Genomic DNA, 13,527 nt, shown 5'->3' with positions numbered 1-13,527 from the left:
ACCATCTAGGAGCCCCTTCCTTCCACAGCAGGTGCATTGGTGGCAGAGGCCACAGAATGTAGGAAGCCTAAACTAAACACAAGTGATCTGTTTTTCCTTTGCTCCTAACAATGGGCCCTTTCAGCCCATTAAATGAGCAAACCAGCTTGTAGTTCCTTTTCCCTCATGACTGTGGAATCTGTCTGTGCATAGGATATAAATGTCTGTCTTACAGCCTTTTCCTTACCTTGCATGCTTTGTCTGCAAATTGCACTGCCCCTCCAAGTATATTCAGTGGATGTTTCACAAATAGGTTATTATTTCAACATATTCTGTACACCAAATGGAAGTCAAGTTCCATGTCTAGACAGTTGGGCTCAAACAGTCTGTGCTATACAGTTGCCCTGTGTGCAGCACACACCCATCCGCCTGCCACGGCTTTAGGGTTTTGTGCTTTGTCGTTCCTTGCAAGTCAGTGTGCTTCTGCCCTCCCCCAAACTGGAGCCCCTCTGAGTAAGTAGAGCTGCAGCAGAGCCAGCCGGGACCTGGCATGCCTCAGTCTTGGAACAAAGGCCTGCTGTGTGAGCTGAGATCTGAGCAGGTTTCTGTCTTGCACCTCAGTACACGTGGTTGGCATTCCCACCCTCTCCTGACCTTCTGTTGACTTAATCTCTCACCCTGCTCCTTCCCCTCCCTGCTTGTTGGTAAAAGTCACTGCCTTTCTTCCAGATTCCCCCGGAATGAATGACTCTTTGACGTCCAATAGCGGGAACAACAACAATAGGTAAGTCAGCTCCTCGGTGTACTCTGGCCCCCTTCAGACTCTCCCTCAAGTGCCGGTTCCTGTGGCTGAGGCGTGGGTCCTGTGTTTCAGCAAGCAAGGTGGGGGTGTCTTTTGAAACAGCAGACTCTCACCCCAATGTTGTGCTGGAGCTCGTGGAGCTACAGAGGAGGAATGATGGCTCGCGAGTGGTGTCCTCTTCTATCACCTGACCCTCCCATCAAGGGAACACCCTAGCAGAACTGTCTTTGTAGACTCGAGTTGCTTTTCATGAAGTAAAACTTCCTGAGCCTGACATGTCCCATCAGTGGCATCAGTAGCTGGCAGCCTGGTAAGCCACACCTCAGGCTTTGAAAACAGGCCTGCTACTTCCTCTAGGGCAGTGGTCTGCAACCTTTTTTAGGCTGCGGATTGGTGGGTGTGGGAGGGTGATCCAGCAGCCGCACATGCGCGACAGTTTCACGCATGCGTGGCTGCAAATTCACGTATGTGGCTGCACATGGCGTAAACGCGCATGTGTGGCCTGGCCGCGCATGCACATTTGTGCATGCAGCCACACTTTCCTCTCCCCCTTCCTCCCGCAAAAAGAAGCTTGCGGCCTTGGGTGGGCGGGGAGAGGGAGCCGCGGCCCGGTGATTGGGAACCACCGCTCTAGGGGATGATTGGATGGGGACACCATCTAAATCAGGGGTAGTCAAACTGCGGCCCTCCAGATGTCCATAAACTACAATTCCCATGAGCCCCTGCCAGCATTCACTCACCTTAAGGGGAAGGCTGAGTGGGATGTGGCCACAAATAGAAGTAGTCTTGGGGCCTTGTGTTATTGTTGTGCATGGGACTTTCTACTTTTAGAGAACCTGGGGGGGGGGGTTGGGGGTCCTCTGTTGGATTGCTGTCTTTTCACATGAGGTAGTCCGAGTTTCCAAGGATTGACTTTGTTGCTCTTCCTTGCCCAGAGCCTCTTGACATATTAGATGTCACTTGGAGAAACTTGATCTAGGAGAAATAATTCCAGAAATTAGGGGGGGGGGGGGAGGGAACGCCTTGTACCATACAGTGGCTCATTGCTGCTTTAAGTTTCAGGCTGTAGGGGAGGGGCTCCCCTCACTCCAGGGAGAAAGTACAGGCCTGGTTGGCCTCATGGGGGAAGAGAGGATTCCCTGTCATAATCAGCTGGTAGCAGCTGGGCAAGAGAGAGCCTCCTTTGGCTTATCCGGAGTGAGTGGTGCCTCTCTCCTCAAATTGCTCCAAGCCAGCAACAATTGTAGTTCTTCTTGGGGAATAGGGAAAGCCTGTGATCTTTGGGTAGGCAGAGATCTCCTCCCATTCTTAAGCTATGGGAATGTCTTTAGGCGGCAAATTACAGGAACTTGTTCCTGCAAGTCTGTGAGTGCGTGTGCACTCTGTTTGCAGAAATCTAAACATGAACGGACAGACTGGCATTTTGCTCGATATGCAGGTTGCGCACATAGCGTAATGCGATGATTCCAGGGCTGTGTATATTCCACCCTGAGTTTCTGCCAAACCTGCCTCTCCAAGCAAGAAATCTGGGAGCCTCCAGAGCTAACCCAGCTCTTCTTGGCCACCTTCCCTGGGTCTGGCTGCCACTTTGGAAGAATGTCCCTGTTGTGACCTGATTTCGGCTTGTCTCTTTTGTTTCTTTCAGCAGCTCCCCAGTGTTCAATTTCCGCCATTCGCTACTGCCTGGAGGTCAGGCACAGTCCCCGCTCTGTGGTTCTTTAGGTGAGAAGCCGCTCCTTCTGTCCCCTGCCCATCCCATGCTGGGGAAGTGGAAAGACCCTTAAGTCTGTTGGGTCACAAGGTTAAACTGACCATAAACCTCTTGGGAATACTTTGCGGCCATTCTTGCGATGACTACAAATACCCTGGTGGCCAGAGCAGCTTAAGGACTTTTGTGGTCTGGAAAGCTCTTGATGCCAGATAGCTCTCCATTGGCCCCAGAGGAAGCGTTGTTCATTTTTCAGGGGTTATATATGGCTATAGTGAAGTCTGTGTCAGAAGCCTTTAAGTCTGTGTTTTCCTTGCTTGTTTTCATTTGCCTAATTGCACGGGCAAAGGTGGTTTCTATGCAACGTTTACTGCATATAATATAATTGAACTACTCTCACTGAAAAGATTCTGTATGAGAATCTAGACCTAAACAAAACCCAGCCTCAAGAGATGGATTGTTAACAATGTGAGAGATTAAAAGGGATCCAAGTTTGCTTTGGTAATGCTTGTGTACTCGCATGCAGAAATACTGAGTGGTTTTTTTTTTCCAAATGCCTTCTTTGTTGAGGGTGTGGTGGGGAATTTTACTAAGTTGCCCTTCAAAGTATAGTGACAGCTCATTTTTCTCAGGCATTCTCCTGAATCTGATTGGTCATGAGTTTTACTGTCTCCTCAGACTCCTGCCACCCGCTTGACGAGGGCCTAGGATGCCATGTTTAGAGGCAACACTTGCGTTTCTCGGTCAATAACTTTTCTCTTCAACTCCTCAGGTTCCCTGCACCACTCCACATCCATGTCCCATGTAGAAGGCTTTGGTAAATCATGGAGCAAGAAGCCACTCAGGTGAGAGCGATGGGCAGGCACCTTGAGATCACAGACCTGCCAGGGTGTGTGTGTGGAGAGGGTGTTATTCCATTTTCCTCTGTTGCTACAGATTCAGGTATAGAATTTTGAGGGAGGAAATGTGAAATTTCCAGAAATTTTAAGCCACAGGGAAAAAATTAATTTTGAGGAATAATTAAAATGTATGTAGTAGTTACTTTTTTACTGATTTAACAACATGAAATGTATTATTTATAACTGTCCACATCTAACGTTATACTGTTTGGCATACCTATGGTTTAAATACCAGTTCAGCGTAGTGGTTAGGAGTGTGGACTTCTAATCTGGTGATTTGGGTTTGATTCCCTGCTCCCCCACATGCATCCAGCTTAGTAACCTTGGGCTTGCCACAGCACTGATAAAGCTGTTCTGACTGAGCGGTAATATCAGGGCTCTTTCAGCCTCACCTCCTTCACAAGGTGTCTGTTGTGGGGAGGCAATTGTAAGCCGCTTTGAGACTCTTTCTGGTAGAGAGAAGCGGCATATAAGAACCAACTCTTCTTTGTTTTCTATGAGAAAAATTGTAAATATACCTAATACTTGAGTGAGTTGCTTCTGCACCCTGTGTTACTATACCATGTGTATCTTTAATTAAGAAAATAAAGTGGAAGGTAAACACATTTTGTAGTAAGCACAAAGAAATATATTTTGGAAAAAGTGTGATGGTTTGAATGTGAAAAACCTTGTCCTGAGAAGCATTTTACTCGTTCTAAAACAAACTGTCCTAATTTTTATGTTCTGCTCTGTGACTAGATAGATAGATGATAGATAATGCAAACTGTTTCATACAAGCCCCCCCCCCCCCATGTTTTTCTGTCAGAAAAATGGAGGAAAAGACCTTGGGGAAAGTTTCCTTTCACTTATTTTCCCAGTTCCGTCCCCCCTTGGGCCATCTAATTTCTAGGGAAGAGGTCATGAGAAGCCACATGTTGGCTTTGGGTAGGAGGTAGGCTTAGGATATTCCAGTTGTTGAAGAAGGTTTTCTTACCCTCCCTAATATGTTCTTCTTTACCTTTCATGCAGCCACCCGTTGTCCCAAGCGGTCTCCTTCAGCATCCCCTTTGGCCTGGACAGCGATGTGGACATTGTGATGGGCAACCCCGTGGGCATCCTCCGCTCTGTTAGTTCGGATAGCCTGGCCCCTGCCCTATATTCTTCTTTGCCCCGCTCCCCTCGCCCACGGCCTGGGGATGTGGCTGAAGCCCCCAACGGGCTGATGACACCATCACTTCATGGAGCAGGGCACAAGGACCCAGAGGGCCTGGTGGTAGAGAATGGGCTCAGCGATGGCTACCCTGACTTGCCCACTATTGAGGAGGCGCTGCAGATCATTCACAGCAGTGAGCGGCTGCTCCCTGAGGGGGCCCCTGATGGCTTCTACCTGCATTCCCCAGAGCCACCCAAAGCCTCCCTCCCAGAAAAAGTACCCTTGGCTGCCGTTTACCGCTGCCACAACGGGCCTCCCAACGGGGCAGAGCCCGCCCAGGATGGTAGCCTGGACTCCGACGCTGAGGAGCCATCCCGGCCAGCTGGAGGCCCAGATGATTCCACCTCCTGCGTGAGCTCGCTGAGTTCTCAGCCTGACAGTACGGCTTCCTCTGCCTTTGGGGTCCGCATGACCAGTTTTGCAGAGCGCAAGAAGAAGTTGGCAGCCACTGACAGCAAATCCAGTGGCATCAGCTCCGAGGGCTCGGAGGCTGGCCCGGTGCCGGCAGACGAAAGCCCTGCCCAGAGTCCTGCCCTCAGTTCAGAGATGAGCCAGTTGGGGGCCAGGCTAGAGGAGAAGCGGCGCGCCATTGAGGCCCAGAAGAAGCGCATAGAGGCCATTTTTGCCCGGCACCGGCAGCGCTTGGGCAAGAGTGCCTTCCTGCAGCTACAGAAAGGCCCTGAATCCCAGTCGGAGGATGGTCGGCTGGGTTTGGAGGAACGGCTTGCCCACCTGGATTCCGAGGAAGAGGCTGGAAGCCCCCGTACTCGGCTGGATAACAAGCAAGTGACCTTCTCCCCAGATATTACCAAAGGAGCGCTGGATGAAAACCTAGGCGACTACAATCGGGCAGTGGCCAAGCTGAACACCGCTTTGAGTTCACTGCAGATGGATATGCAGCGTCTCAGTGAACAGCAGCAGCGTCTCATGCAGGAGAAGAAGCCCAGCGCACAAGCCTGGGTGATCCCCGCCCCGAGGACCAGCCGAGATGGGGCTCCTCCACGCTCTTCACTGGAGCTCTCCTCGCCTTCACCTTCACCGTCTCCTTCCCGCAAGTCTCGGTCGCCTCAGCCCACCCCCAAGAAAACTCCGGCTCCAGCCCCTCCAAAGAGCCCCAAGCACACGCGGCCGGTTGAGCTGAAGCTGCCACCCCTGACACGTGTCCTGACGCCGCCTCATAATGTAGACAACCTTCCACACCTCCGCAAGTTCTCACCCAGCCAGGTGCCTGTGCAGACCCGTTCCTCCATCCATTTTGCTGAGGATGAGGACCCGCCAGTGCCAGAAGTGGAAGCCCAGGGTAATTTGAGACCTGTGGCTTCTGTCCCGCCCCAAGGGGGCAATGGCCGTGTCTCAGGGGATGGCACCAGTGATGTCTCCTCGCCCAGTGACCGGCGCAGTAGCCTGATTGAAATCCCTCTGTCTAGCCTGAAAGGGGAGGAGGAAGATGTGGATGGTGATGATTCACTGGAGGAGTCTATCACTGAGGCACTGGACACAGAGCCCCGTGCTGGCCTGGGCTTCTTTTTCAAGGTGAGCACTTAAAATCCCCTGGGTGGCTGTTGACCTACTAGAGCAGACTTTATCAACCTTTTGACTATAGAGGAACCCCTGAAATATTCTACAGGCTTAGAAGTGGTGGCAGGCCCCTTCAGAGAAGTGGAAGTGGAAATAAGATGCAGGAGCCTTGCCAGTCAAGCAATAGATCATTTACCATTTCCATTGTGGGGAAAGAGATGAGGCCTGTAGAGCAACAAGGGAAGTGGACTCCAGGCACATCTAGTGATATCAGCAGCCATCCAAACTTCTGAGAAAGGCTACATAACCCCAGGGCTCCCCAGAATCCTGTCTGGGAATCCCTGGCCTAGAGTCTCTCATTTTTATGTAGAAGCTAGAAAAGGGGGGAGGGTTCTTGATGAAGGAGCTGGAGAACTTCCTTCCTTTGAATCAGCCAGCTGTAAAATGGAACAGGCTCATGGCTGACTTGTAAGTTTACTTGTGTTCATGCTGGATAGCTGAAGATGTTGGGACTAGGGTATATGGTGTGAGAAGCCCCTTGGAATCCATCAGCAGATTAGATCGACAAGTACTAATAACTTGCAGATGGTATGGAATATTTTTTAAGCCAATGCTTTGTACGTGTGCCTCCTTCACATAATTCAGTAGGCCCAAGTAGTACCTTTATGGGGGTCAAAGACTTTTTTTAAACTGTGTCCATGAAGGGCATACCTCTTTCTCTTCTCTTTGAGCCCATTGGCCATATAATACCATTTGGATATTTGCCTCTTAAAACTTCAATCCTGTTTTAAGATGCTCATGTCAAGAAGAGTCATATTTTAGAGACCTCAGGTACTTTGCTGCAGGTGAGACTGTATTGTGTCAGAATCTGCAGATCTCTAGTGGAGATGCAAGTCTCTGCCATATACTGTGCTGACACCAAGTCTAGTAATGTCCATCTATGAGCTCTGGAGCAGTAGTTCAGGCTCAGATTAGAGACCCCAGGAATGCAGAGCATGTGCAGGCTGACCTCGGCCAAGGCAGCTTAGAAGTCAGGGCAGGAATCCTAGGCGGAGATTCCTGAGTGTTTTTCTTGACCTGATTTTGAGCTCTAATCCTTCGTCCCCAGACATCAATAACAGACGTGGGAAGTTTATCTCTTACAATGGGGATGAAGTTGGCCCCCACTGTGGTCAATTCTGATTGCTGGCAAGATTCTGCAGGAAACAGACATAATGGATGTAGGAACAGGTAGAGAAGTTGCAAGGCAGAGAGTGGAGTGGGACGGTGCTCTTTGCCAGATGCGGTTTCAGAGGAGATGGCAGGCTAGCGCTGGTCTAAAGGAGAGTAAGAGAAGGAAAGCTTTGTCTCTGTGTGTGAAGTGCGTATTTCATCTTGGAAGCTGGGAGCATCACCGCATCCCTTGGAAAGCCTCTCCTATGCTCTTGTGCTGTGTCTGTGTAGGACGAAGAGAAGGCTGAGGAAGAAATGGCCCAGAAGCGTGCCAGCCTTCTAGAGAGGCAGCAGAAGCGCAGCGAGGAGGCACGGCGCAGGAAGCAGTGGCAGGAGGCGGAGAAGGAGCAGAAGAAAGAGGAGGCCAGGTGAGGGGAGGCAATAGGAGTGGGCCACAGAAGCTTTCCTGTTTTTGGCCTCCAGCATGAGCACACCCTGCTGTGTGGAGGCTGCTTCGCTGTGGGGCAATCTTGCCTTGTATGCACAGGAAAGTTGGGGCCATGCGGGCACACCAGCCTTTCTCACCCAGTTCTCTGCAGGCTGGTGACAGGTGGGTGGGGAAGATATGTCCAGTTGGCCTTGTGTCTCTGACCTTTGCATGGTTATTGTCACTGCATGGGCAGCAAAGGTATAAAATATTGAATGACTGAGAAATTGAAAAGTTAGAATGGCAGTCAATTATGTGTGCCTCTGCTATTTATTTTGAGAGCACCACTTTCCTTTAAAGCAAAACTTTGGACATTCATCATCATCATCTTTATTCTTTATTTCCCACCCTTCCTGATAGGTCAGGGTGGGTTACAGTACAGTGAAATAATCCCTTCTTAAAACCAGTATGAAGATGATTAAGACTATTAAGTATTCAGACATTTTATGCAACCTCATTCAATAAAACCTGGCGTATTCCAGCTCTAGGGGGAAGGGTGTTGATATTCCTAATGTTTTTTGGCATTGAGGCCAGCCCTTCTTGATGTTTTATCTGGTATTCCACCTGATGTTTTGCCTGGTGGAACAGCTCTGTCTTCCAGGCCCTGCCCTGTTAAAACGATGGGCCAAGCAATGGGCTGTTTCCATTCTCTGAGTCCCTTATTTGCATCCAGGGGCTTTCATAGGAACGCATTGCAATAGTCTGCTGGCCAGCGGAAAGGGATTGCTCAGGGATTGCTGAGGAATGCCAGTTTATGCCAGTTGTGGGCTCCTTGTGTACTGGAGAGGATTCTAGGGAATATTCTAGAGCAGATCCTTAGTTCAGGTGGGGAACTGCCTAGGCCTTTTGGAATGCACCCAACTCCTGGCCAATATCTCATTTTACGGAAGAGAGGTTCTGAATAATCCAACTATTTTCTCCCATCACTGACAATTATCATACTTCTGAGGGATTCTGAGGTTCTTTGGAATGCAGTTTGCAAAGCACTGCTGTAACTTAATTGCACAGTGTAGCAATCACATAGTAATTGCTCAGAATGTGCAGTGGGTTTAATTAAAAAATGTCCTGGCCTAGTAGGACCTTCTGATCTCCAGAATTCTCCCCCTCCCTCCGTCTTCTGGGTATGTATTTCCCTAGGCTGCAGTCGGAAGAGCGCCCCCGGCAGGAGGAGGAAGTGGGTCCAAGGCGTGGGGACTTCACCCGCCAGGAGTACCTGAGACGCCAACAGCTGAAGCTGATGGAGGATCTGGACAAGGTGCTGCGGCAGAAGCCCACCACTGTACGTGCCCTGAAAAAGGGGCGGCCCAAGACGGTCTTCTGCGATGACTCTGCCCTTGCACGCAGCCCTGTGAAAGGGCTCCTCGGTAAGAGCTGAGCTGCCGAGTGGCCAGGAGACCAAGTTGGGTGTACACTGCAGGCAGGGAAGAAGTCCCTCTGTGAAGAGGGACTAGAGGGCAGGATGCTGTGTATGTGGAGCAGGGCTAGCTCTGGAGGTTTGGCTTCCAGCAGTAGTGGCATGTTCATGGAGAAGGGGCTGCTCTTAATGTTGTACCTTCTTCCTAGGCTCCAAGCTGAGCAAGGTGTACTCCCAGTCAACACTCTCTCTCTCTACGGTGGCCAATGACCCTGCCAATACCCTTTCCATCAAGAGGTCTTCTCGGTGAGTGTCTGTTGTTTTGTTTTCTCCGTAGCTTGTCCTTGTGTTTCTCTTCCAGTGCAGAAAGGCTGCTCTGTCCATGTGATCTCTGGGTGGGTGAACAGGTCTTGGTTTGCAGCCAGGAGATTCTGGCTGGAGTGTAGCCAAGTATATGGGTTGGCTTCTGCAAAGCCTATGATGTTCTCTCTGTTCTTTTTTCCAGAGCTGCATCTCCTTCTGGGCCAATGTCCCCCAGCCGGTTCTTGCCAAACCAGAACCGGGAGCGTGACTGGGAGAATGCGTCAACTGCTTCCTCACCCGCTTCCATACCAGAGTACACTGGTGAGCCCCTGCTGCCTCAGTGGTTGCTTTCACGTACTTTTGCTTTCCTTCCCCGTCTTTTCAGAGGGTAGCTCCACTGAATTCCCCCCAATGCATAGGCAGAGCTGGTTTCCTTGAACTGGCTGTGGGTGTATTCAAGAATTTCCAAATCCCTTTCCTTGCTAAGTGAGGGAACTCCAAACCCCTCAACCTATCATGGCAGGGAGTGGTTCCCCTTCAGGAGAAGACGTCCCTTTGACTGCTGATCTCTTCCCCCCCCCCCCCGCCTCTGCATTTACAGGGCCCAAGCTGTACAAGGAGCCCAGTGCCAAGTCCAATAAGTACATCATCCATAATGCACTATCACACTGTTGCCTTGCTGGCAAAGTCAATGAGCCTCAGAAAAACCGCATCCTAGAGGTAAGATACTGGAACTGGGCAGGGAGACTTCATTGACTGCTGTGGGCCATGGTACAGTCAGTTCTCGCATCTCATCTAGCTTTCCCCATAACAAATAGCGGCGTGCACCAATGCTGGGACTAAGAACTGGGTGGACGTTTATGGGACTGGATGTAGCCAGTGATAGAACTTAATATCCACGGAGAGCAGGTTATTTCAAAGGAAAAGTGCTAGTCCTCGTGCTTGTCGAGAATTAGTTGAAAATGTGTCATCTTTTTCTCATGATGGCTCAGCAAGAAAAGGGAATAGTTTCTCTCCCTTGATTTCATGTTTCTCTGCTTAGCTGTGACTATTTCAGCCCACTGAAACATTATAAAGTTTATGTAATGCTTTGCAACTTATTATTTGGGCTCCTAACTATTTGAAATCTGCACTGGTGTCTTAGTCATGTGAATTTCCCTCTTCTCTTGCCCATGTAAATTTGGAAGTACAAAATGCTGGCTGCAGTTCCTTTATCTGTGGCTGAATCTGGGGTTGTGGACATACGCTTTTGCTTAGTAGAACAAAGGAAATGTCCGTGCTGATTTGTTTTTTACTTGAAGACCACATTGCACTCTGCCACTGGGATTTATCGTAGTACTAAGTGCTAAAGGTTTGGGCTTTTGTGTGTGTGTGTGTGTGTGTGTGGGGGGGGATTTACAGAGCCCTCAGCCGCACCTACCTTTCAGGGTGTCTGTTGTGGAGAGAGGAAGGGAAGGCCATTGTGAGCTGATTTGGAGCTCCTTCAGCCCTTCCTTTCTGAGCTGCTGGTGAAGCACATGGAATTCCGGCAGGCCACTGGGGGTGAGAGGTGGGAGGTAGCTGCTGCTAGATGATCTGGGTGAGCGATTGTCCCCTTGGGTCACAACGGGGCTCCCTTTCTTCTGTGGGGGAAAAGGTGAGGCTGTTGCTCTTCCAGCTTCACTTTTTGATAGTGGGGCAAGCCCTGGCCAGAAGATAGAACTGCTTGTGCTCTTTTAAAGAGCCATCTCTAGTAAGGCATGACATTGAGTCGTTCCCATCTTCCTCTCTTTTTTTCCCTTTTAGGAAGTTGAGAAGAGCAAAGCTAACCATTTCCTCATCCTCTTCCGTGATTCGAGTTGCCAGTTCCGAGCCCTCTACACGCTGTCAGGGGAGACGGAGGAGCTGACGCGCCTGGCCGGCTACGGGCCCCGCACCATCACTATGCCCATGATCGAGGGCATCTACAAGTACAGCTCCGATCGCAAGCGCTTCACCCAGATCCCCAGCAAGACCATGTCTATGAGCGTTGACGCTTTCACCATCCAGGGCCACCTCTGGCAGACCAAGAAGCCCGGCACGCCCAAGAAGCCCGGCACACCCAAATAACCAGGACTTGAAAAGCTCCACGTCGGCTCCCTGCCTGGACTTTGCAGGCAGCTTTCCGTAATAGGTGGCTGGAGTAGTGGGGTCCTCAGGCAAGAGCGCCTCTCTAGTGCTCACTCTGGCCGGATCAGAGCTGGCTGCCGCACTGGGATCTGGGGGGGGGGATGAGGGTAGCTCTGGTGCCCGCCTTGAGGAGGGGACTGATCCTGGCTTTTGGGGGTGGGTACAAAGAAAGATGCTCTGGAAACTGCCAAATCCCAAGATAAGCCAGAGGCTCAAAGTTGCCATAGTCACACTGCCCTACATCTAGGGTCCTGGGGGGATGGAGTCTGGACTCTGCATGCTCCATCTGCCTCCAACCATCACCTCTGAATGTCAGTCCACAGCCGGGGCACGGAAAGGGGTCTTTATTCCTGATCCCTTCTAGGCTGGAGCGTGGTGCTCAGGCCTTTCCTGGTTGTGTGCTGGGTTTTTCTTTGCCTAGGCAGCCCCTGTTTATATTATACATACTTATACATATGTATTGGAGCTATTTAATGATTTTTTCCAATTATTTGTATATAAAAAAGGATCAAATTGCATTTGGAACAGTGGGGCAAGGTGAATTTGTATATGTGGTTGGCATGATGGGGGGAGACCACAGAGTGAGGGAATGAGTGTGTGTGTGTGTTTTCCCATCTCCCTTTGGGTCTTTTGTTTACATGTTTTTCTTCTTGCCAGCTTTTTTTTTGTTGATTCCCTTGTTCACAAGGGTGCTCTGGTGAAGGGGAAAGGGCTACTGACATGTAATAATCCTTTAGCAGGAGGGGAGCGGGGAAGCAGGATGCAAGTAGGGAGCCAGTTTCCATTTGAGACAGAGCCAAGCTTCACTCGGTCACTTCCGTTAAGTGCCAAGAACCTGGCAGGGGCTGAGATCATGGAGCCAGCCTCTGTGCATCCTGAACTGAGCTGCCCGTGGAGAGTAGAGTATTCCTCCTCCTCTTCCCCCCCCCCATGAGTCACTCAAGAGCATGAGTAGGCAACGAATGTAGGATACACTTCTTCAGTTCCTTTTCAAGGGAGGTGGAGTACCTAGGGCCACTACAGCACCTCCCCCTCCCCACTTCGGTACCTTTCTCCTTCCCATGTTTGTCCTTGCTCTTCTGGAGTCTTAGCTGCTCTCGAGGTGGAGGAAAAAGAGGAACGCTGCTGTCCAGCTCAGAATCCACAAGCCCAATTCTGTCTTTTTGCAACCATTCCCGGTCTCCTGTGGTTGCCTGTTGCTGACTGAATGTCAAGTAGGTGTTTTTGGGTGGGTCTTGTTTAGTGCCAGGTGGGGGAGGGGTCAGTGTAAAAAGCAGCTGGGAACTTTGCCCTGCCTGCTTAATAAAGTAACTTAAATGAGCCTTCTGCTGGTTGTTACTCTGGTGAGTTTGGGCTGCTGAGAGAAGCCTGGAACTGCACTACTGCATAGCAGGCCTGTTGTGTACCTTCACAAACAGTTAATTGTGAACACTGAATGCACTTGTCGTCAACCGTGTCCACTGATGAACTGCGTGGGGAGGGCAAAATAAGCTCGAGCCTCTGGAAAAAGCTGCAGAATACAGTAGTAGCAATTCACCTGGTTGTTGTTTCTTTTCAATACAGCAGGAAAACTGCCATTTCTCTCTTAGGGTGTCTCTGTATTCTTTTTTTAATTGACTTTGTTACAACCCTGCTTAAATGCCCTCTTTCTGCAATTCCTTCTTCTGGTTACTTTGGAGTCTGAGTCTAATAGTAATGGGGTACTAAGCACTGCAAATTACCTGTTTGTGTCAAGCAAGGATATGGATGATGCTCTTCCATCTTACCCACTCAGCCAGATGGATGCTATGGGGAAACCAGGGCTGTAGTAGATTACTGTAAGTTAACCTCTAGAGCTGAGGATGCCTTTTCAGGGATGCTCCATTGCCTTTAAATATCAGCTTAGTCATACCTCCTGCACCCATGTTAAAAATTCCTTTGTCCTGTTGGTTCTGAATGTAACGGAGAAGGTTTAATGAAATCTGGCAGCTACTGCTACTCCTTTT

The 13,527-nt window shown here is 50.1% G+C and overlaps 1 protein-coding gene across 6 annotated transcripts in view; it reads left to right on the top strand.

Annotated features, from left to right (window-relative positions):
• Positions 1-13,130, top strand: part of CAMSAP3 (calmodulin regulated spectrin associated protein family member 3) — a 44,974-nt gene extending 31,844 nt beyond the window's left edge. For 4 of the 6 annotated variants that reach the window (XM_077327401.1, XM_077327402.1, XM_077327399.1 and 1 more), the window contains 10 exons: positions 709-763; positions 2,427-2,503; positions 3,262-3,334; positions 4,397-6,113; positions 7,542-7,678; positions 8,875-9,101; positions 9,301-9,397; positions 9,597-9,715; positions 9,996-10,114; positions 11,180-13,130. In XM_077327401.1, the coding sequence (XP_077183516.1) occupies positions 709-763; positions 2,427-2,503; positions 3,262-3,334; positions 4,397-6,113; positions 7,542-7,678; positions 8,875-9,101; positions 9,301-9,397; positions 9,597-9,715; positions 9,996-10,114; positions 11,180-11,482 (2,924 nt within the window). In that variant the 3' untranslated portion in view covers positions 11,483-13,130. The remainder of the gene's footprint in view (positions 1-708; positions 764-2,426; positions 2,504-3,261; positions 3,335-4,396; positions 6,114-7,541; positions 7,679-8,874; positions 9,102-9,300; positions 9,398-9,596; positions 9,716-9,995; positions 10,115-11,179) is intronic. The other 2 variants (XM_077327400.1, XM_077327405.1) reach the window with 1 other exon arrangement.
• Positions 13,131-13,527: the final 397 nt, after the last annotated feature.

This window comes from Paroedura picta, chromosome 3, assembly GCF_049243985.1.
Source record: "Paroedura picta isolate Pp20150507F chromosome 3, Ppicta_v3.0, whole genome shotgun sequence".
NCBI lineage: Eukaryota > Metazoa > Chordata > Lepidosauria > Squamata > Gekkonidae > Paroedura > Paroedura picta.
Note: the sequence above shows the minus strand (reverse complement) of the source record. Positions and strands in the feature narration are given on the sequence as shown.